Source organism: Thunnus maccoyii, chromosome 5, assembly GCF_910596095.1.
Source record: "Thunnus maccoyii chromosome 5, fThuMac1.1, whole genome shotgun sequence".
NCBI classification, from domain to species: Eukaryota; Metazoa; Chordata; class Actinopteri; order Scombriformes; family Scombridae; genus Thunnus; species Thunnus maccoyii.
This window is the reverse complement of record NC_056537.1, coordinates 877,574-900,197: the sequence shown is the minus strand read 5'-3', so window position 1 is coordinate 900,197 and position 22,624 is coordinate 877,574. Positions and strand designations below refer to the sequence as shown.

At 42.9% G+C, this 22,624-nt stretch overlaps 1 protein-coding gene across 3 annotated transcripts in view; it reads right to left on the bottom strand.

Moving 5' to 3' along the window:
• Positions 1-22,624, bottom strand: part of atp2b1b (ATPase plasma membrane Ca2+ transporting 1b) — a 36,994-nt gene that overhangs the window by 6,883 nt on the left and 7,487 nt on the right. For all 3 annotated transcript variants that reach the window (XM_042410744.1, XM_042410745.1, XM_042410746.1), the window contains exons 3-17: positions 18,649-18,846; positions 18,116-18,373; positions 16,992-17,117; positions 16,225-16,416; positions 15,119-15,145; positions 9,877-10,023; positions 7,725-7,939; positions 6,878-7,120; positions 5,768-6,009; positions 5,452-5,689; positions 3,600-3,779; positions 3,045-3,132; positions 2,553-2,659; positions 1,873-2,064; positions 952-1,165 (exon numbers count right to left, since the gene is read on the bottom strand). In XM_042410744.1, coding sequence (XP_042266678.1) covers positions 952-1,165; positions 1,873-2,064; positions 2,553-2,659; positions 3,045-3,132; positions 3,600-3,779; positions 5,452-5,689; positions 5,768-6,009; positions 6,878-7,120; positions 7,725-7,939; positions 9,877-10,023; positions 15,119-15,145; positions 16,225-16,416; positions 16,992-17,117; positions 18,116-18,373; positions 18,649-18,846 — 2,667 coding nt within the window. The remainder of the gene's footprint in view (positions 1-951; positions 1,166-1,872; positions 2,065-2,552; positions 2,660-3,044; positions 3,133-3,599; positions 3,780-5,451; positions 5,690-5,767; positions 6,010-6,877; positions 7,121-7,724; positions 7,940-9,876; positions 10,024-15,118; positions 15,146-16,224; positions 16,417-16,991; positions 17,118-18,115; positions 18,374-18,648; positions 18,847-22,624) is intronic.

Sequence of the window (22,624 nt, the reverse complement as noted above, 5' to 3'; positions counted from 1 at the left end):
ATTTGTTGAAGCAGCAAAATTATTTGTGTTCGAATAAAAGTGGAAAGAGGCTTGTTTTTATTACACTTTTAATTTTAGAAAATGAAAGTGTTGCAATAAGTGTTCATGAATAAACCACCTTATGAAGGACGACGTCCCCACACCGGGTCTCTAACTGGAGTCTCCCAGATCAGAGACGACTGCGCTGACTACTGAGATAAAACTTTACTCATCACCTCATTGCAGACAGACCTCTACCTATTTATACACCCATAACACACAGACAGCACAGCCTGGAACATGTGGAAGAACAACAGGTTATGGAGAATCCCTTGAGAGCACTTCACATGTGTCAGTAGTTCAGCTTTATCTCTGGGGAACACCCCCAACTCCAAGACTGATGTCTAAGTAAGGAAATGTGCGTCATGTAGCAGGTGGATGTGACTCCCCTCATTGATGCCTGCTGATAGACGTCACAGCGGAGCAGAGGAGAGACACTGAGATAGTGATGTAACCGACCTGCACGTTGGTATTTGACATGGTTTTTTCTTCTCGAATACAAATAATTTTAAAAATATTTGTATGAAACAAATATTCGTACAAAACTATTTGTGCTTTGCCGAATTACATATTTGTATTCGGGCACACCCCTAGTCTGCAGGACTCTTCTGTTTGTTCAGGTCCAGGTTTGGGACTGGAGGAGGCTGTATTTACTGTGAGAGCGTCACCGAAGACACTCGGAGGACTAAAGTCAACATTCAGGTCCCAAGTCTCAAAAAATATTTCTACAACCTCCAGCGAATCAGCCAGCGCATCTTCTAGTGGGATTTTTATATTTAATTTCTTTGCTTTTATGTATTATTCTCTTTTTGATTTAATATCCTAATCAACAGTGTTGTGTGCAGGATGTGAACATGAATCTGAATGTGTTGGATACAGAATCATGTGTGTGTGTGTGGTGCGTTCACTGACCCAGGAAGAGCAGGGTGAAGATGATGGTCAGCTGGTAGACGCCGTGTCCCAGGATGTTCTTCATCATGGTGCGGGAGATGAGTGGCTTCTTGCGGCCGTACGGGTTCCTGAGCAGCAGCGCCTCGGTCGGCGGCTCAGTGGCGAGAGCCAGCGAGGCGAAAGTGTCCATGATGAGGTTGACCCACAGCATCTGCACGGCTTTCAGAGGAGAGTCCTGAAGACAAACACACAGATGCACAGTCAGCACTGAAACCACAACCCCGTAACAGAAAGAACTTCCTGTTATTTAGACGAAGAAACGAGACCAGAGATCATCCTTTAAAACCAGGAGAAGAACCATCAGAGGAACCAAGATAAGATTCACATCAGAGAACACAAGTTCATCTTCTGAGTTTAGTGTTTGATGAATCTCAGGAAGATCTTTGGTTTTGTTTTTGATTGTCCGTTATACTGATCATCTGTCATGTTGTGTATGTCTGCTGTAGCTCAGGGGTCAAGTTTAGGGCACCTGTTGTTTCTAATTTACATAAATGATCTTCTTAAAGGTTGTAAACTGATATCTGCCTGATTATATATCTATGACACAGGCAGCAAAACACAAAACACCAAATTGTTCCCAGAGGCCAAACTGGCACCGTGGACCAGTAGTAACAGAAACCTGAAAGTCCCTGAAAATGTGTTTTTTCTCTCTAACATTAAATATTCATGACCACATCAGAGTTAAAGATAAGTATTATTAGACTTGAACTCAGTTAATCTGCTTCACTGTGACATCACCATCATTACTATTTGATTCAACTGTGGCTAAACTCTGATTGGTGAACAGAAATACTGTAAACCAGGAACCTGCCAACAAACACAAACGCTCTCTGACAGTCGCCGCTCTCTCTCTGTCGGCCCTCGGCGTCAGACGGCTCTGACCTGGGTGATGCAGGCTCCGGTGAAGGCCACGATGACGGCGACCACGTTGACGGTGAGCTGGAACTGCAGGAACTTGGAGATGCTGTCGTAGACGTTCCTGCCCCACATCACGGCCTTCACGATGCTGCTGAAGTTATCGTCTGTCAGGATGATGTCAGACGCCTCCTTCGCCACGTCCGTACCTGCGATGCCCTGCAGAACACAGCATGAGAGAGTTAACTTACATAAACCTGATCCTGATCCTCGTTTAGACCAGGACCGGTTCACAGGTCTGGAATTGATCTTTAATTTATCAATTACATTTATCTGAAAGCAATCAATAGGATGGATGATGAATAAAGACCAATACGTAGGATCAATCATCAACTCTGGATTGATAGATCAGTTTGACCTTTGACCTGCTGGCTGCTCTGAAGGGGGCAGGGCCTCAACAACAGACAGCGGGAAGTTTAATGTTCATCTGAACTTTAGTTTTGCTTTTCTTTGAACTTAAAATATAGAAAATTAATATGAATCTGATATTTGAGGTTTTTTTACATATGAATACATTTAAAAATCTGTTTGCACCTCACTGTCACTTCAGTTTGATTAATTAGTGATTTATGTATTGATCACATCATTATAAATGCTCTGGTAACTGTTTAAAAGTTTCAGAGTTAACTAGCAGCAGCAGTCGTTACCATGGCGAAGCCGACGTCCGCTTTCTTGAGGGCGGGTCCATCATTTGTTCCGTCTCCAGTTACCGCAACGACCTGTCTCTGCTCCAGCACCGTGCTGTCGATGATACCTGAGAGAGCGACAGACAGACGCAACTGAAGACACCTGAAGACACCTGACGACACCTGAAACACCTGAAAACACCTGAAAACACCTGACGACACCTGACGACACCTGACGACACCTGAAAACACCTGACGACACGTTTATGGAACCAATGAGGACGCAGAGTCGCCTCTGAATTCAGATTAAAAGCCTCTGATGCTTTCTAATGTCATATTTATCCTTTTTATTTTGTCTTTTTCTATTTATCTTCCTTTTATATCAGGGTTACCTTTGAGTTTGTACATGTTCACATTTTCTTTCATTCATTGTGATGTTTAAATGCATGAGGAGCACTTTGAAACTGAGCACATTGGCTTCGTCTTGCTCGTGTTTATTAAAGTGTGTCTGACCTTTAACCAGAGTGTGTTTGTCCGTTGGAGACGATCTGGCGAGGACTCTCAGCTTTGGCCAAATCTTATCAATACGCTCCTGCTCAATCTGCAGACAAAGAGAAAAGACATAAACATCAAGTTCTAGTTGCAAAATATTAATTTAAACCAGTTTCTCTAGTGTCCCTGAAGCAGAGGCGGGTCTGAACCTTTGGATCCTCACAGCATGAATCAAGTTCTGGGCGGGACATTAATAAAAACATGGCTGCTACTCAAACTCTCATCTTTCTTCTTCAGGCAACTTATTTCTTCAAATCAAACAGTCTGAGAGGTAAAATCAATCTCAAACTGAAGAGCTCCCAAACAAAAGGCCCTCAGAGGCTGCAGCGTTCATCACCGACACAATATGAACAAACCACTTTCTGATGATTTCTCATCACTAGCAGTGGAGCTGAAGTGTCAAGTTGACCTGAGGGTGGTGCTAGAGGGAAGGTCATTAAATCTACAGTGTTAGACTGACAGAGGACAGACTTCAGGGGACTCTGCTGTCTTTGAGTCCGGTCTGTGGTTCCTGACCTCTCCCAGCTCGTTGCGGATCCGTCGGTTAAACTCTTTGCCCTCCAGACACAGGAAGTCATCTCCAGCTTGCAGGATGCCACATTTGGATGCGATGGCGCGGGCAGTGTTGATGTTGTCTCCGGTCACCATGCGGACAGTGATGCCGGCCCGCTGACACTTTCTGATGGCTTCTGGTACCTGATAAAAACAGATGAAAACACAGGCGGAGAGTCAAATATGACAAAATAAACATATGTAAAAGGACGAAAACTGACGGCAGCAGCTTCACACACACAGCAGGACTTCAGTTTAAAGGTTCTATATGTAGAATTGTGAAGCAATTTACACGTTTTAATGTTTTTTATTGCCATTGAGTGAACAGGTAGTAATTCAAGGTAAAAAATTAGACTTTCCCCGACTTTCTGGGTTGCCTGTAACAGCCTGTGTGACAGAGGTGTCTGATACACCAGGCTAGACCCAAACACATGACTCACACAGTCAGTTTCCAAAAAAAAGTCTTTACTGGGCGGGTTCGGTACAAAGATGAACCAGTGCAGGGGTCACACAGACTAAATACACCAGGGGAGTGCAGGTGGAGGACATTAGCGGAAGATGACAAAGACAGGAGCGGGAAACACACAAGGGCAGGAAGTGGATCTGAAACAAGGGGAGAGTTAGATACCAAAATAAAACAGGAAATGCAGAACTAAATGGGAGAGAAAAACAAAACATAACCTAAAGACAGGATGAGCCATGACTTATATAATGGAGGGGCTGCCTGACTGTAGAAAAACACAACGTTAGAGATCTTTTATGTAATTATGAGAAGTGTAAGTGATAGTCTCACACTGAGCAGCAGGATGTCGACTGCAGCTCGTTTAACGGCCACTAATGAGTTCCTACATGATTCCTACATACAGAACCTTTAATGGACGGAAAGTCCAGCTGTGTGTTGATAGAAGTTAACAAACAGCTTCCTCTTGTGGAAAAATAATATTGCTGCTGAAATATCGGCCCTGTGAGACCTCTGTAGGATTAGTGGACTGAGATATTCTCTAACTACAGGTTTTTAAAAGCCTGCCCTGATCGAAGGGTTTTATCAAGAGTGTATAATCGTGCTGAAAGTGACGCTGACGGCTGAGAGTCACAGTTATTATCACAGTCCAGCTGTGAGGTTGAAATAAGAAGGTGTTGTAGTTTTCTGACACGTGATTTATTTTATTACACTGTTCTAAAATCCCAAATGCAGGAAACAGCTACATTTTTATATGTATATAAAATAATAAAAGTGACCATATTATGGCTATGATCAAGTTAAAATATGATGTGATGTCAGTTCTTCCAGTCACATCATTTTACAGCCTGTAATAGTGCAGCATCCTGCGTGATGATGGTCTCGACCCACCGCTAGTCAGTCAAAAACGATTCATTTGTCAGAATGGTTTCTTTTAAATAAGCTTAAAGTCATTATGGTTTGTTTGTTTGTGAGTTGTTTGTGTTTTGTGCAGTTTCATATGTAATTTAGTGTTGAGTTTCATGTATTTTAAAGTGCATCTAGGGACGTACAGTGCAAACTAGCTTAGGCTATAAATACTGAACTTGTCCCTAAACAAATAAACATTAAATAAATCAAACATTCACAAAGCTGATGTGTCTGTGTGACCTGCTGAATATCAGCACAGATCAGAGTCAGACTGTTTGCCTTTGAGATGATTTTACACATTTAGGAGTTGATTCTACACATAAAAACGTTAAAGTCAAAGAGTCTCCTCCTCAGGTGTTCTATGAGTAACTGGAACAGTTAGAGGGAGGAACCTGCAGCTGTGTTGTACTGTGATTGGCTTGGCTGGTTGTGTCTGCGCTGACGTACCTCAGGTCGCACAGGGTCCTCGATGCCGACCACAGCGATGCAGGTGAGGCCAGTGAGGATGTGGCCTTCGTCGTCCCAGTCTGGCTCTCCGTCAGCGGAGGGAAAGTCTCTGTAGGCGAGGCAGATGGTCCTCAGGCCCTCCGACGCCATCGGCTCGATCACCTTCTTCACCAAATCGTCTCTGTCCCGAGGTTTGAAGGCTTTGGCCTCGCCGCTGGCCGTCAGGATCTTACAGCACCTGGAACCACAGGACAGGGTGGACGTGATCATCATGTGACTGAGCTCAGAGATGTGTAACCAGCAGCAGTGAACCTACTTCCTGAGCAGGATCTCAGAGGCTCCTTTGCTGAACATTCGGTAGCTGCCGTCATAGTTCTTCAGCACGGTGCTCATGGACTTCCTCACTGAGTTAAAGGTGTACACCTTGAACAGCTTCTCCTCGGGGATCTCGTTGCGGATGGTCTGGTAGTCTCGGTGCAGGTCGAGGGCGAATCCTAGTAAGGCACATTCAGTCTTGTTTCCCACCTGGCGGGGCAGCCCGCCCTCCTTCTCTGGAGGCTGCAGGAAGCAGAAGGTGTGAAAATTAAACTCACAACTGCAGCAGCTTTCAGCAAACACTCAACAGGTCACAGTGTTCAGTGTTTAAATTAGCTTCACTTTCTGTCTAATCTAAATACAATAGTCACATGTCCATATATACACTGAAACTGCTTTTAGTCTCTGTAATCATTCTTCCTCAGAAGAGATTCAATGCATGAGATTCAACAGATGTTACGTTCCAAAGTTACAGTCTTATTTAGTACAACTATAACAACACACACAATGTGTTTTTAACGCAGGTCTGTTTTCAGCTGAGGAGACTGAGCAGAGTTCAACTGACAGAAAAATAATCTGCAACTGTTTTGATAATAAAAATACCAAATACTCTCCGGTTCCAGGTTCTCAGCCACTTGTTACTCAGATAAAACATTTAATCACAAGACTTTTAACATTTATCAGTCTTTGTTCACACTGGTTCTCTGATGGAAACCTGTGGTCAGCGGTTGTGAGCAGGTGAAGAAAGACTGATGTTAATTCTCACATTGTTTAACTTCTTGACGAGATAAAACTTTCCTGTATCACACATGAAAAATAAAAAACATGCGGAGGGAAAAACTGTGTAGCAGGAATCATCTCATGACCTCTAACGTAGACTAATCGATACCGAGAACAGATGTTAGTTAGAGTGACAGTGGGCTGACTGACAGGAACACTTGTTGGTACCTGTTGGCTCTTGTTTTTTTGTGTGATGTGTGACGTGGATCCAGGAGGCAGTGACCAGATGAGTCCTGAGCCGCTCTGGCAGCTCTCCAGACCAACAACCTGCTCTCAGCCAAATGCTTAACTCACACGGCTTCCTGAATGGACAGCTATTTTTAAAGCTCACCATAATCTTGGTGGTGTAGGCGCAGTTGACCCCGATGCCCAGGATGAGCAGGTCCAGGATCTTGGCGGGGATCAGGTCCGGCTCCGGCACCTTCTTGTTGTAGCGTCCTGCCATGTAGGCCTGCACCACCGTCATGCGGTTCATGGTGAGCGTGCCCGTCTTGTCGGAGCAGATGGCCGTGGCGTTGCCCATCGTCTCACAGGCGTCCAGGTGGCGGACCAGGTTGTTGTCCTTCATCATTTTCTGACAGAGGAGCAGAGAAACGTTACCGGAGTCTGATTTCCACCAAACTTACTGACAACAGTTGGCAGAATGAACAGTTATGCTCCAGGACTGTCTGGCAGGGGGTCAAATGGGACACAAGTTCATCTTTAGGGGCTCGCTGCTCCGTCCAAGGCGACGATAAAACAATACTGTGAAAACTGTACAACTGGTGCAAAATATATTAGTTCACTTTTGGATTTTGGATCAGTTCAGCAGCTGTAATCAATATCCAGTTAAAACATCCACAGTTTCACCTGCTGGAAACATAACTGCACCTTCCTCCTGAAAATGTACACAAGCCGATTACTGTTGGTGAATTTATGTGGAAAATATCTCTCATGTTGCTTTTGCTTCTAATTAATTATTTAACTTTATTTATTCATAAGTGGATGTTATCTATACTCCCGTCTAGCATGTGACAGTTGTCTGAGCCTCTTTAAGTTGTTTGTATTGTATTTTCTGTTGTGTTTTTTATTGACCAGGTCCCTGTTGAAACAGATTTTACTCTCAGTAAAACGTTTTATCAGGTTAAATAAAGGAGAAGCACATGTTCTGGCTCTATGTGTTGTAAATACAGGCAGACCTTGACAGAATAGGCCAGAGAGATGGTGACGGCCAGAGGGAGACCTTCAGGCACGGCCACCACCAGCACCGTCACACCGATGATGAAGAACTTGACCAGGAACTGCACGTAGATGGGCAGACACTCGTTGGCCCAGGGGACGGCCTGAATCCAGAAGGTGTCGATCAGGAAACGAGTGATGAGGATGAGGACGGTGAGAGCAGACATGAACAGACCTGAAGGCAGACAGAACGACAGAGAGAGTTAACCAGAGTCAACCAGAGTCAACCAGAGTTAACCAGAGTCAACCAGAGTCAACCAGAGTCAACCAGAGTTAACTAGAGTTAACCAGAGTTAACCAGAGTTAACCAGAGTTCATCAGAGTTAACCAGAGTTAACCAGAGTCAACCAGAGTCAACCAGAGTCAACCAGAGTTAACCAGAGTCAACCAGAGTCAACCAGAGTTAACCAGAGTTAACCAGAGTCAACCAGAGTTAACCAGAGTCAACCAGAGTTAACTAGAGTTAACTAGAGTTAACTAGAGTTAATCAGAGTTAATCAAAGTCAACCAGAGTTATCCAGAGTTAACCAGAGTTAACCAGAGTCAACCAGAGTCAACCAGAGTTAACCAGAGTCAACCAGAGTTAACCAGAGTTAACCAGAGTCAACCAGAGTTAACCAGAGTCAACCAGAGTTAACTAGAGTTAACTAGAGTTAACTAGAGTTAATCAGAGTTAATCAAAGTCAACCAGAGTTAACCAGAGTCAACCAGAGTTAACCAGCATTAACCAGAGTTAACCAAAGTCAACCAGAGTCAACCAGAGTTAACCAGAGTTAACCAGAGTCAACCAGAGTTAACCAGAGTCAACCAGAGTTAACTAGAGTTAACTAGAGTTAACTAGAGTTAATCAGAGTTAATCAGAGTTAATCAAAGTCAACCAGAGTTATCCAGAGTCAACCAGAGTTAACCAGCATTAACCAGAGTTAACCAGAGTTAACCAGAGTTAACCAGAGTCAACCAGAGTTAACCAGCATTAACCAGAGTCAACCAAAGTTAACCAGAGTTAACCAGAGTTAACCAAAGTTAACCAGGCTGAAACATGTTTTAGTTTGGTTGAATCTGACGTCTTTGTTTTCTCATTGCGCTTCGTTCAGGCAGATCTGAGCGCAGCAATCGTACTCAGGCGTGGAGCAGAACAACCTCACCAAGACCCTTTAGAGGAAATGGTCTCACTTGTCAAAGCAAAACAAACTAAACGGCTCCGGCCAGGTGTGCTTTGCATGCTGGGATGTGGATGAGCAAAATCAACATTTTCTAGCAGTTAGCCGGAGAATCGATCAAGATCTGACCAATGGGTGACGTGAACGCTCTTTCCTGGCTTTTAGCGATGCATTTCAGTCCGCTTGAGTTAGAAACTGAACCAAGAGGAAAACAGAGTTCACTCATCTGCTGATTCAGACCAGAACAAACCAACTAAAGGCTGAAAACAACTAAAACCAGTCAGAGCAGCACTGTGAGTTTGACTCCTGGGAGGAAGTGAGACGTCTCAGACACAAAGTAGAGATTATGACGACATGCTGTGATGTGTCTGACAGTTTTGATTTGTATCAGACTACTGTAAAGTTAAAAATGCAGGAAATAGGTTTGACTTGTTGATGTGCAGTTTTTATGTGAATATGCAAATAATAAAGGTGAAAGCTGAATAAATGATCTAAGATTATTACTGCTGGAATTTCTGGGCTACAACGGGATCATTACTGCAAGCAGATCAGGTTCAGCTGAGACAACATGTGCTCTTGTTTGCATCCAGCAGCAGAAAGTCTGAAGAACAAATTTAAAGCTAATTTTCTCTCATCTCTGATGTTCTCCTAAATATCAGCACAGACGGTTTTACTCGGTAGGAATCATTTCACAGGACGATCAAATGCTTTTACTCCTGAAGTTGAACCGTTTCCTTCTCTGAGATGCTTGATCAGTTCTGGTCCTGGTCTGTAGTTCACCTGTTTACAGTCTGAGGACCATCTCAGTCAGACAGGATCAACACACATCATGCAATAAGCAGTAAAACGCCATGAAGAGACCTAACATGTGGAAGACCCTGAATACAGGACAGCATGTCTCCTGTGTTTTATTGTGGAAGAGCGCAGTAACATCACTATGTTGTTCATCTACCTGCTTTGCCAATCTGCACCGCCAGTTTGGTCAGCTTCCCCTGAAGGACCGACTTCTCCTTCTTGGGAAGATTTGCCTTCTTCTTCTCGGGTTCTCCATCCTCATTGAGAGGCTGCATCTCCACAGTGGGGCCATCTTTGTTTTTCCCTACAGAGGAAACAGGAAGTCAGTTAAAAATTCAGGTGTTTGGACACAAATCCTCAAAACTGCTGCTGCTGACACTTCTAGTCAAGCCAGTTTTATTTATATGAAGCATCGGTTCTTAAAGGGAAACCGGTATTTTTCAACATGGACCCTATTTTCCATCTTTTGTGTCTAAGTGACTAATGAGGACAACAATTTCCCTTTAAATAAATTCCCTTTAAATAAAACAGGTCAAAGAAAACAGGTTGAAACAATCAACTTTTCTGTTTTTTCAGTCGCTGGTAAACTTTCATCAGTGAAACTCAACACTTCCTGCAGATGTTAACAAGCCGACTGGATGAGGAAGGTTCATTTATATGAGTCTCTGCAAGGAATTTAATATAAAACATCAGAATCAGCAGGAAGAGTTGAGTTTCATTGTTGGTGAGTATGACGTGAATGGAATTAGAGCTGTGGAAATGAACATTATACTGAATGTATCTTCTATATTATATTTATATTTTAAACAGGAGCAGTTCTAATATAAGTCTGTTTAATATAAAGGACTGAGACTCTGCAGCTGAGCTCAACAAAGGCAACGTCAATAACAACAGACTGTCCCATCCTGCCATGAACTACAGTATATTACAGTATATTACAATGTATTACAGTATATTACAGTGTATTACAGTATATTACAGTATATTACAGTGTATTACAGTATATTACAATGTATTACAGTATATTACTGTATATTACAGTATATTATAGTATATTAGAGTGTATTATAGTGTATTACAGTATATTACAGTGTATTACAGTATATGTTATATTCTATATCTGTATATGTGTATGTTATTAACTAACATGTTTTAACGAACTAACATATAGAAAATATAAGTTAGACATTTGTAAATTGATTCAGAATCGTAGAACATAAGAATCACTGACTCCTAGTCAACAAGTAGCTGATGATCTAAACCAGTCTGGGTTTATTGTTCTGCATTGTTAAACTCATGTACGAGTCAGAACTCCAACTAACTAACTAACTAACTAACTAACTAACTAACTAACGAAACTACATAATCTTTGTTTTCTCAACCAGCACATCAAACAGTCAACCAACATTGCAGCTCTGTGAGAGTGTTAGTGTATCTACAGGTGTGTGTTTCTGTGTGTGTTGTGTGTGTGTGTGTGTGTGTGTGTGTGTGAGCGTGCTGATCCCAGCTCAGTAATGAGGTTATTAGTGGACAGGCAGGCAGGAGAAGAAAGCAGCTGCCGAGCTTAAGGCTGATAATCTGCTTGGTCCTAATCACCATCAACAGAGTCAGGAGCACCTGCTGCTGCTCAGACCACAAGGAACCACAAGGAACCAGAAACATGAGCAGACCAGGGGGGACTTCAGGACCTGTGATCCACCTCAGACCCCTGATCTCCAACAGGATCTTCGGCCAGTCTAACCAGAAAATACCTCTCTTGCAAACCAACATAGATTTTTAATTGGTTGATTAATTGAAGTGTCCTGAAGCACGTGGTGCTCAGACTAACAAGACACTACACAGCAACAATGGTGATCAGATCCAGACATTCAAAAAGAAAACACTTCAAATGATCCAGAAACATCCTGTTATGAGGAAATATAATATATGTAATGCAAATATAATAAAGGAATAATATTACATGCAAGGTGGGTGTGAGTGAGTCTGCGTATATTCATTACTACCTTTATAAATCAGGTATGAATGAATGTAACTGAGAGCAGAAACACTGAGTTTATATAAATATAATGACAGAAACACATCATGGCTGAACCAGGAACACACTCAGTATTAGTGCTTATATTGATCTGGTGTTTAGGATCAATGCATTGTGACTCATAGCAGCATAACTAACAACCACAATGTTATTTTCTACCTTTCTTTTGTTTTCTTTGTTGTACAGATAACATACCGAACTGTGACCCTGACCCTAACTAATAACATCCTCTATCATCACCACTGACTGATGTGAAAGGCATGCTGGGATACTTGTCTTCCCCCAAAGTCCATACACAAGTCAGCTCCCAAATAATGCTGGAGCATCTGGAGCGTTAGAAAGGCCTAAACCACAGGACAGTTACTGGATGGTAACGTGGAGGAGAAACGTCGCTCACACACACATCAACAAATGAATGTGAAGCAGCTTCACACATACAAAACTAATGTCACCGGCTGACGTTTACAGTGACCAGTACAGCTGCTACTACAGTGACCAGTACAGCTGCTACTACAGTGACCAGTACATCTGTTACTACAGTGACCAGTACAGCTGCTACTACAGTGACCAGTACAGCTGCTACTACAGTGACCAGTACAGCTGCTACTACAGTGACCAGTACAGCTGCTTCTACAATGACCAGTACAGCTGCTACTACAGTGACCAGTACAGCTGATTCTACAATGACCAGTACAGCTGCTTCTACAGTGACCAGTAAATCTGTTACTACAGTGACCAGTACAGCTGCTACTACAGTGACCAGTACAGCTGCTTCAACAGTGACCAGTACAGCTGCTTCTACAATGACCAGTACAGCTGTTACTACAATGACCAGTACAGCTGCTTCAACAGTGACCAGTACAGCTGCTTCTACAATGACCAGTACAGCTGTTACTACAATGACCAGTACAGCTGCTTCAACAGTGACCAGTACAGCTGCTTCTATAGTGACCAGTACAGCTGCTACTACAGTGACCAGTAAATCTGTTACTACAATGACCAGTACAGCTGCTACTACAGTGACCAGTACAGCTGCTACTACAGTGACCAGTACAGCTGCTACTACAGTGACCAGTAAATCTGTTACTACAGTGACCAGTACAGCTGCTTCTACAGTGACCAGTACAGCTGCTACTACAGTGACCAGTACAGCTGCTACTACAGTGACCAGTACAGCTGCTTCTACAGTGACCAGTAAATCTGTTACTACAATGACCAGTACAGCTGCTACTACAGTGACCAGTAAATCTGTTACTACAATGACCAGTACAGCTGTTGCTACAGTGACCAGTACAGCTGCTACTACAGTGACCAGTACAGCTGCTTCTACAGTGACCAGTACAGCTGCTTCTACAGTGACCAGTACAGCTGCTTCTACAGTGACCAGTACAGCTGCTTCTACAATGACCAGTACAGCTGCTTCTACAGTGACCAGTACAGCTGCTTCTACAGTGACCAGTACAGCTGCTTCTACAATGACCAGTACAGCTGCTTCTACAGTGACCAGTACAGCTGCTTCTACAGTGACCAGTACAGCTGCTTCTACAGTGACCAGTACAGCTGTTACTACAATGACCAGTACAGCTGCTACTACAGTGACCAGTACAGCTGCTTCTACAGTGACAAGTGCAGCTGCTACTACAGTGACCAGTACAGCTGTTACTACAATGACCAGTACAGCTGCTACTACAGTGACCAGTACAGCTTCTTCCACAGTGACCAGTACAGCTGCTACTACAGTGACCAGTACAGCTGATTCTACAGCGACCAGTACAGCTGCTTCTACAATGACCAGTACAGCTTCTTCTACAGTGACCAGTACAGCTGCTTCTACAGTGACCAGTACAGCTGTTACTACAATGACCAGTACAGCTGCTACTACAGTGACCAGTACAGCTGTTACTACAATGACCAGTACAGCTGCTACTACAGTGACCAGTACAGCTTCTTCCACAGTGACCAGTACAGCTGCTACTACAGTGACCAGTACAGCTGATTCTACAGCGACCAGTGCAGCTGCTTCTACAGCGACCAGTACAGCTGCTTCTACAATGACCAGTACAGCTTCTTCTACAGTGACCAGTACAGCTGCTTCTACAGTGACCAGTACAGCTGTTACTACAATGACCAGTACAGCTGATTCTACAGTGACCAGTACAGCTGCTACTACAGTGACCAGTACAGCTTCTTCTACAGTGACCAGTACAGCTGTTACTACAATGACCAGTACAGCTGCTACTACAGTGACCAGTACAGCTGCCTCTACAGTGACCAGTACAGCTGCTACTACAGTGACCAGTACAGCTGCTTCAACAGTGACCAGTACAGCTGTTACTACAGTGACCAGTACAGCTGTTATTACAGTGACCAGTGCAGCTGCCTCTACAATGACCAGTACAGCTGTTACTACAGTGACCAGTACAGCTGCCTCTACAGTGACCAGTACAGCTGCTACTACAGTGACCAGTACAGCTGCTTCTACAGTGACCAGTACAGCTGATTCTACAGCGACCAGTGCAGCTGCTTCTACAGTGACCAGTACAGCTGTTACTACAATGACCAGTACAGCTGTTACTACAGTGACCAGTACAGCTGCCTCTACAGTGACCAGTACAGCTGCTACTACAGTGACCAGTACAGCTGCTTCAACAGTGACCAGTACAGCTGTTACTACAGTGACCAGTACAGCTGCTACTACAGTGACCAGTACAGCTGCTTCAACAGTGACCAGTACAGCTGTTACTACAGTGACCAGTACAGCTGTTACTACAGTGACCAGTACAGCTGCTACTACAGTGACCAGTACAGCTGCCTCTACAGTGACCAGTACAGCTGCTACTACAGTGACCAGTACAGCTGCTTCAACAGTGACCAGTACAGCTGCTACTACAGTGACCAGTACAGCTGCTTCAACAGTGACCAGTACAGCTGCCTCTACAGTGACCAGTACAGCTGCCTCTACAGTGACCAGTACAGCTGCTACTACAGTGACCAGTAAATCTGTTACTACAATGACCAGTACAGCTGATTCTACAGTGACCAGTACAGCTGCTACTACAGTGACCAGTACAGCTTCTTCTACAGTGACCAGTACAGCTGTTACTACAATGACCAGTACAGCTGCTACTACAGTGACCAGTACAGCTGCCTCTACAGTGACCAGTACAGCTGCTACTACAGTGACCAGTACAGCTGCCTCTACAGTGACCAGTACAGCTGTTACTACAGTGACCAGTACAGCTGCCTCTACAGTGACCAGTACAGCTGCCTCTACAGTGACCAGTACAGCTGCTACTACAGTGACCAGTACAGCTGTTGTGCTGCTGTTCATATACAGCGTCAGAGACAGTGATGTGCCGCTCACCTTTCTTGCCTTTCTCCTCTTTTTTACCTGTAAAGGAGGAAGATGCAGCAGCCATTAGTGAATTATAGATGTGGAATTAAACATTAATAAAACATCTAAAGAGCCAAAAATCATGTACATATAATAACAGAACAAAGAACGATCCCTGAATATGGAAACAGGAAGGATACGTTGCTCCATTCAGACTCTGTCAGGTAAATCATGAGTCCAGCTGCACTTTGTGTCTGACTGTTAATGACTGAGATATTTGTCTCTAATTTTAAAACAATTATTTAGGAACAAGCTGGTTGGTCAGAACTGAAATATCTCTACAGCTAGGGGATGGATCGTCATGAAGCACAGACATTCATGTTCTGCCACCAGATGATTGTAATAACTTCGCTGATTTTCTGACTTTTCATTTATCACTATTATTGTGTATCGGTTAGTTTCTACATCCTGGCAGACCGGTCTAAGTTTACTGTCAGTGTTTGCAGTTACTACTAGTGAACAACAGAGAGGTCACATGCAGGACATTTAACCTCAGTCTCTCCTCGTGTTCGGCCTGTGCCTTGTATGGTAGCTCGCTGCCATCAGTGTGTTAATGGGTGAAAGTCCGTTTGCAGATTATTTCATGGTGTTCATCACTTGGTTTTAATATGTTTCAGCTGTTTTGGAAGTTGGAGTCGATCAACATACGGTCAAATGTATTTTGACCGGCAGTTTGATTATATTTAAGCTCATATTAGTTAAGATAAACTTTAATTTCTTCATAGGATCAGATGTTGATAGGTCAGTATCTCAGCTGTGTGATATGCTCCTGTATGCTGCTGCTGAGGAAAAACAACCAGTAACAGGAGCAACTGGTGCAGCGGATTCAGAGAAAATCATTTTAACCACATTACCTCTTAATTATTAAAGGTTTTTTAATCTTAACCACTGAGTAGAGCTGAGTAAATGTAATTATTTTTTTAATAATGAGTGACAGATGTCAAAAACTGCCACATTAAAATGCTGCTGACCTTTAAAAGTTTCCCTCTAACAGTCTGAAACAGTGAATTATGATGATAATTGGAGCATCTTCTTCCTCTTTAGATAAACTGGTCTCTTTCATACGCAGGACTTACTTTTCTTGTCCTTCTTCTCTTTCTTCTTCCGCTCTTCTTTCTTCTTGTCTTTCTCTTTCTTCTTTTTCTCTTCCTCGCCGTCACCGTCACCTTCATCGCTGGCACCGAGCAGCTTGAAGATGATTCCAGTCTGAGAGTTCTCACCTACACCAGTAACCACCATCTTACCGGAGCCCTCCATCACATGGGTACCTGAGAGAGATATGAGAGAGATCAGTGTTTCTGTTCACATCTGTGGTCACATGATCTGCCTTGTGTCTCCTTTATGAGACGACAAAACGTTCCTGTAAAAGTTCCTGTACGTTAAAATCTTTACAGCTCTATGTCGCCGCTGTGCAGCAGGCGTTCTGTTTTCTACTTTCCTCCATGTTTCTTCATCTTTAAACTACGTTGGTAACGTGACAGGCGGCGTGTTTTAGAAGGAGGCTTCAGAGGAGCTGATCAAAGGTCAAAGGTGCCGCAGACCAAAGAGCCAATCATCAACGAGGAGCTGCATGCAGTGTTTCATATATCAGGAGACACATGAGAACCATAAAGCTTTAGAGCTGAATCATCAATATTACTGTTACTATGGTAACTCACCTCTCAAATAATCACCATTAAAACTGTTTTTTGGTCACTATTTCATTTTAACGTTGTGTTTTTTCAGTGTTTGGTCTGTAGGTGTGAAACCCAAAGAGAGAGGAAGCAGAAACTGGCTGATGACGAAGGTTCAGGTCGCACTGAACTCGGCTGTGATTTGGTGTGAACGTTGCAGAGCAAAGTACCTGAAAGCATCATCGGGTCTTTGTCAACGCTCTTCTTGACATGATCCGACTCTCCAGTCAGAGAGCTCTCATCAATCTTCAGATCGTTGCCCTGAATCAGGACGCCGTCGGCGGGGAGGAGGTCACCTGCAGCACCGACACACACAGGTACACCGTTACATCATCATTAGAAAATAAAACATCCCTTCTGCTGCTGCGTTGGTTATTTTCTTCTCCTGCTGTCGTCGTGTGACAGACAGACGCTGTAATGATGATGAAATAATGATGTTGTGGCTCCAACAGAGCGAAACTGTCTCTTTATCATTAACAAACATAACTATTCTGCTTATGACACACAGTTTCACCTCCTGCAGGATTATTATGGGACGATTATACAGACAGTTAGTATTTAATTATCCATAGAAGGTAGTTAAGTTTGTGTTGAGACAATTTATTCTGTCATAATGAAAAAACATTTCATGCCAGTGACACACAGTTCATCTGCAGCCTTCTGGACCGACGTCTGGAAATAAGACAGACTTTAAACAGTCCTGTGAGCTCCGCAATAATCCAGAGGAACAACCCCGTCGCTGGAAAGACTCCCTGCGGTTCAGATTTTAAAACAGAATTTTTTAATTTTTTGAGGGCCATAAATTATATTTTATTCACTTCCTTTGTTTTGTGATGCCAGCAGAGTCTCCAGAGACAGATCTCTTAAAAACAAGACTCAAAAAACTGAAACTATCTGCATCATTGTGTATGATTGGATTTATTTCAATACTAGTGCAGATAGGATACATTGCATTACATTCATTATGAACTTACGGTAAGTGGATTCAAACCCAGAAGGAACAAGAGGAAACTACTAGAAGTTTGTTCCCGTGGACATTTTTTATTTTTGATCAGAACGGTCTGTCATATCATAGGTATATATAAAAAGGTGGTTTTCAGCTGCTGGAGGAGTTCACTCTATCACCACACAAAACCGGCACAATGATTATTTAAACTGATGATGAACTATCTGATCTTCAGTGCTGCGGACACGTTTCAGTCAGTAACAGAGAAGTATTGATGCTCTAAACATCATTCAGGGTAAAACTGGTGAACTGACCTTCAAAATGGTTAAAAAAAAAAAAAGTTCTCACCATATTTCACTTGTGCTATGTCACCGACGACGATCTCGGACACTTTGATCTGAACAACCTGCCCCCCTCGGACCACGGTGAACTTCTGCTCCTGCTCGATGCGGCTCTGGAGGCCGCGGAACTGCTTCTCTTTGCTCCAGTCGTTGAAGGCCGTCACCAGGACCACACACACCACCGACAGCAGGATGGCAGCGCCTTCAATCCAGCCCGCCTCCGCCTCGCCGTCCTCCTCTATACCGCCGGCTGCCGAGCCACAGTCTGAACACACACGACACAACACAAGCTTTTATCATACTGCAAGTGAGACATATTGATGATAAACATCAGTAATAATATTCAGTCAATCTAAAGATGAATAAATGTGTAGAGATGAGAAGCTGCTTAGTGTGAGAACATGATTTTTATGAACAAGTGTTGTCGCATGTAGTGCTGATATGACAGGAAGTACATTGAGTCTCAGACCTGCCGACTGACTGAACACTGGAACAAACTCGGTGACTGTTTGACAGTTTAAAATAAAAGGATGAACTCACTCTGTCTCTCAGCGTCTGGCGGTTTGTAGAAAGAAAGGCCGAGTGAAATGATGGCAGCCACCTCCAGGATGATGAGCGTGACGTCCTGCAGGGCTTCCCACACTAACTGCACAAAGGTTTTTGGCTTTTTAGGAGGGATGACATTCTGTCCGAACTCCTCTATCCTTCTGTCGATGTCGTCTGAGTTTCCATCTAAACCTGCAGCGGGAGACACAAAGACATCATCACTCTACGTGTCCTGCCCTGAGCCTGGCTTACACCGTTAAACCCAGTTTACATCTGTTGATCCAACATTATACAGTATAGAACCTGTATTTAATCAAGATCTGTTTTGTGGGAGAGACCTGAGCACAGCGGAGAGAAAGAAAACAAGCATATCAAGACATAAAAAAAGACCAAACAGCATCAGAAACAATCACAGACGTCACTAAGTAGACTCAAAGTTATGAGACATTTTTAAAATCCTCTGTAGTTCCTTCCAGTCATAAACTGCAAAGATTATGCTTCATCATAAGTTTTAAACTACAAGGAACAAATCCCATATTGTGTATTTAGAATCATTTAATTGTCAGGCTAACACTGACAGGCTCTCTCTTTACAGACACGCTGTTTGTCCAAACTTTATAGAGAAAAAGGTTATTTTAAAGTTCCTCTACTCAATAATGTGTGTTTCTTCTTCTTGTTCCTCCAGCTGGATGTTTGTTCGTCTCTGTGCAGGGTGAAGTTTCTCTGAGCTCACTGAAAATCTGATTTTAAGGGGCGGGACTACGAGCAGGATTTGTGACATCACAACTAGTTTGGAGCCAATCGTGGTTCAATATTCAACTTACACAAGTGTGATGTGTAAATCTGAAGCCTCCAGAGCACAAACACTGAGAATGAACTTTACAGTGAAGGAGGAAACATCTGGTGTCCAGCAGGAAAACTTTAGAAATTAACAATACTTAAAGATTCATAGATTCTGGATTTTTAATGAGGGAGAAGGAAAAGATGTAATTTAAAGAAATTTAAACTCTGTAACTGAACTTTTTTTGAGGAAAACCTTGCAAGACACAAATTATTAATCAAAGCAGAGTATTTTCATGTCTTAAAACAAGTCAAGAGGGGATCTTTGAATTCTAGTGGAATTTGCAAAGTTTCCAAAGATGTCAGTCTGTATTTTGGGGAAATGTGTCTAAACTGATGCAGCAGCATATTTTCATCCATCTATAAAAAAATGTGAATGTTTCAGTTTGTGGAAACATCAAATACTGTAGCGTCAGTGAAGAGCTGGAGCAGGTGTTTTATACTGCCAGAGAGTAGTTCAGTGTGTTTTTAAACTAGAACAACAAGAATAACACTCAAACACATGATTGGAACTGATCTGCTGCCCTGTGATTGGCTGGAAAACTACTGTCAGTACATGATGTCACAACATATTGACGTCATGTCACAATGTGCTGATTGTGTCTCTTAAACATGTAACTCTTGGGTTTTTGAAGATGATGATGATGATCTGAACTTCCACACAGTTCACAGTGTAGGTGGTGAACTGGTTTGACCATCAAAAGGAATAAGAAAGGTAGTTTTACAGGTCACCGAATGGGTTAGGGTTCATCCGGGTTATGGGTGAGATCTGCGCCGTCAGCCCGGGTCAGCTGTGGCCTCCAGCTGGGTGGTCAACAGCCGCCGGCCCCGTCAGTGTCGGAGCCTCCATGTGAGACACTTAGACGTCTCATTATGACCAATTCTAGTTCTGTTGGTTTGCATAAAATCAAACTGCTTTAAGCTTGTACACCGTACCAGACCAGCAAAACCCAAAACTGACAAACGAGTTCTTCAGTCTGTTGGTCCTGCATCTTTTTGATTGTATCTGCAACCAGATAGAAACAACTTGAACTCCTCGACGGATCAGCCAGGACTGACTCGACCTTCTTCAAAGTCCAAACCTTGTACAGGTGAGGAAGGTCATTCAAGGTTGTTCCTGCTTCTATTTTTGAGGGTAAGTGACTCGTACCAGCTGACAGAGAATGTGAGGACTGATTCAATAAAACAGAAATAAAACATTATCATGAGGGTACTGTCAACACTAAAACTTTGAAACCTATGATAAACGTACATGTGCTGATGGTTTTTTCTAGCATCCACATGAAGCTCGAAGGTCAGCTTCTCATCAGTTACAGTGCTGAGATAAACAGCCTGACCATTAATCACCACAGGAGAGATGAGCGTAGGATTCTTTCTACAATCTATTGTCATCTCTTTAGTTTTGGACACATTGATGTCCAAGAAGGACGACTTGCACCAGTCGGTGAATTCTGCCACTACAGGACCAGGACCAGGACCGTCACTGCCGAGAAGACACACGATAACAGAATCGTCGGCAAATGTAATGATATGATGCTTCACTTCTTTGCTTTTGCACATGTTAGTGTACAAGACAAACAATAGAGATGAGAGGATGCACCTCTGGGGTGATCCAGTGGAGGAAAAAAGATAAAACGCCATTAACCTTCACATGAGACCTTTCAGTTAAGAAATCCATCAGCCAACATATCAGGTCAGGATCAATGTTGTCGATACTCTCTAACCTTCCTGCTAAAATGTGAGGTTGGATATTATTAACAGCTGAGGAGAAATCAATAAAAACTAGTTGCATTAAAGTCTTTGCACCCTATAGGTTTGCCAGAATCATATTTAATCGGATGCCCGTCGCATCGTAAACACAACAGTGGATTGGGTCCAAATTAGCCTGAACTGTGTTCAGAAATACATCCTTCATAATCTTCTCAAATGATTTCACAACAAGAGAGATAAGCACCACAGGCCTGTAGTCATTAAGTGACTTTGGGGCTTTATCTTTCAGCAGAGGTACAATGATGGATTCCTTCCAAAGAAAAGGAACGTAAGGAGCTGGAATGACAACATGGATAAAACAGAATATATCTGCCGACTGTCCGGCACAGCTCTGAGGTATATGACCTCCGATGCCATCAGGGCGGGGACTTTCTATCAACATGTTCACTGTTCTGCTCAGAACAGCATTTATGAAGACTGACAACTCCTCTCCACAATCACAGACATTAAAATGATCATAAAAAGTCTTCAGTTCATTAGAAATGTCAAGGTCAGACTTCCCATTAAGAGAACTTGGAAACTTCTTGGACTGCATCCTTATCATAGACTTCACATCCTCCCATGTAAGGTGTGAATTACCAGTACTGAGCATGTTCTCTCCTTCGTCCTTGTATCTACACTTAGCAAGCTTAAGTTCTTATTTAACTTGTTTCTGTAGTTTCCTGTACCGAGTCACATCCTCTTGATTAAAACTGATATTTCGCTGGTTACTTGTGTTTTTGACAGATTTGAACTCATAGTTTATTATTTGGATAAATCCTCAGAAAAGGTGATATATGCAGACACAGTTTCTGTGACTTCATTCAGAACAAGTCACCGTCTATTCAACTATAACAGTACTGGAGACATTGGATAGACTCCTCTGACCAGACTGGAACTGAACATTGTTCTGACTTGTTTCTTTTCAGGACTGGTTTGTAAGATGGAACCAAAGACACAAAACAACAGACATACCGACTGGGGCTCTACGAAGGGATCTGTAAGCTCCCCTGACAGATCCATAACAAAGGTTCAGACATTTCATAAGTCACACAAGTCAAATATTGGTAAAAATTACACAAAGACTTTCCTGGTTTACAGTAATTAAAATCACCCAAAACAAAGTTCGGTGCGTCCGGTGCGATCCATGAAGCTGTTGCACCATTTTTACCATCGCCTGAGTTGCAATGTCAGCGTATCCAATAACTGTGGGAATTCCTTTGGTAAATAAAAGGATTGTAGAGAGTTTAATGTCAAGGGTGCAAAGTGTCTCTCTAACAATCACCGTGTTGCACCCGCTTTTGTTGACACAGTGTCAAAGCCTCCACCGAGTGATTTACTGGTTGATGTGGAGTCTCTGTCAAGCTGAAAGGGAACTACC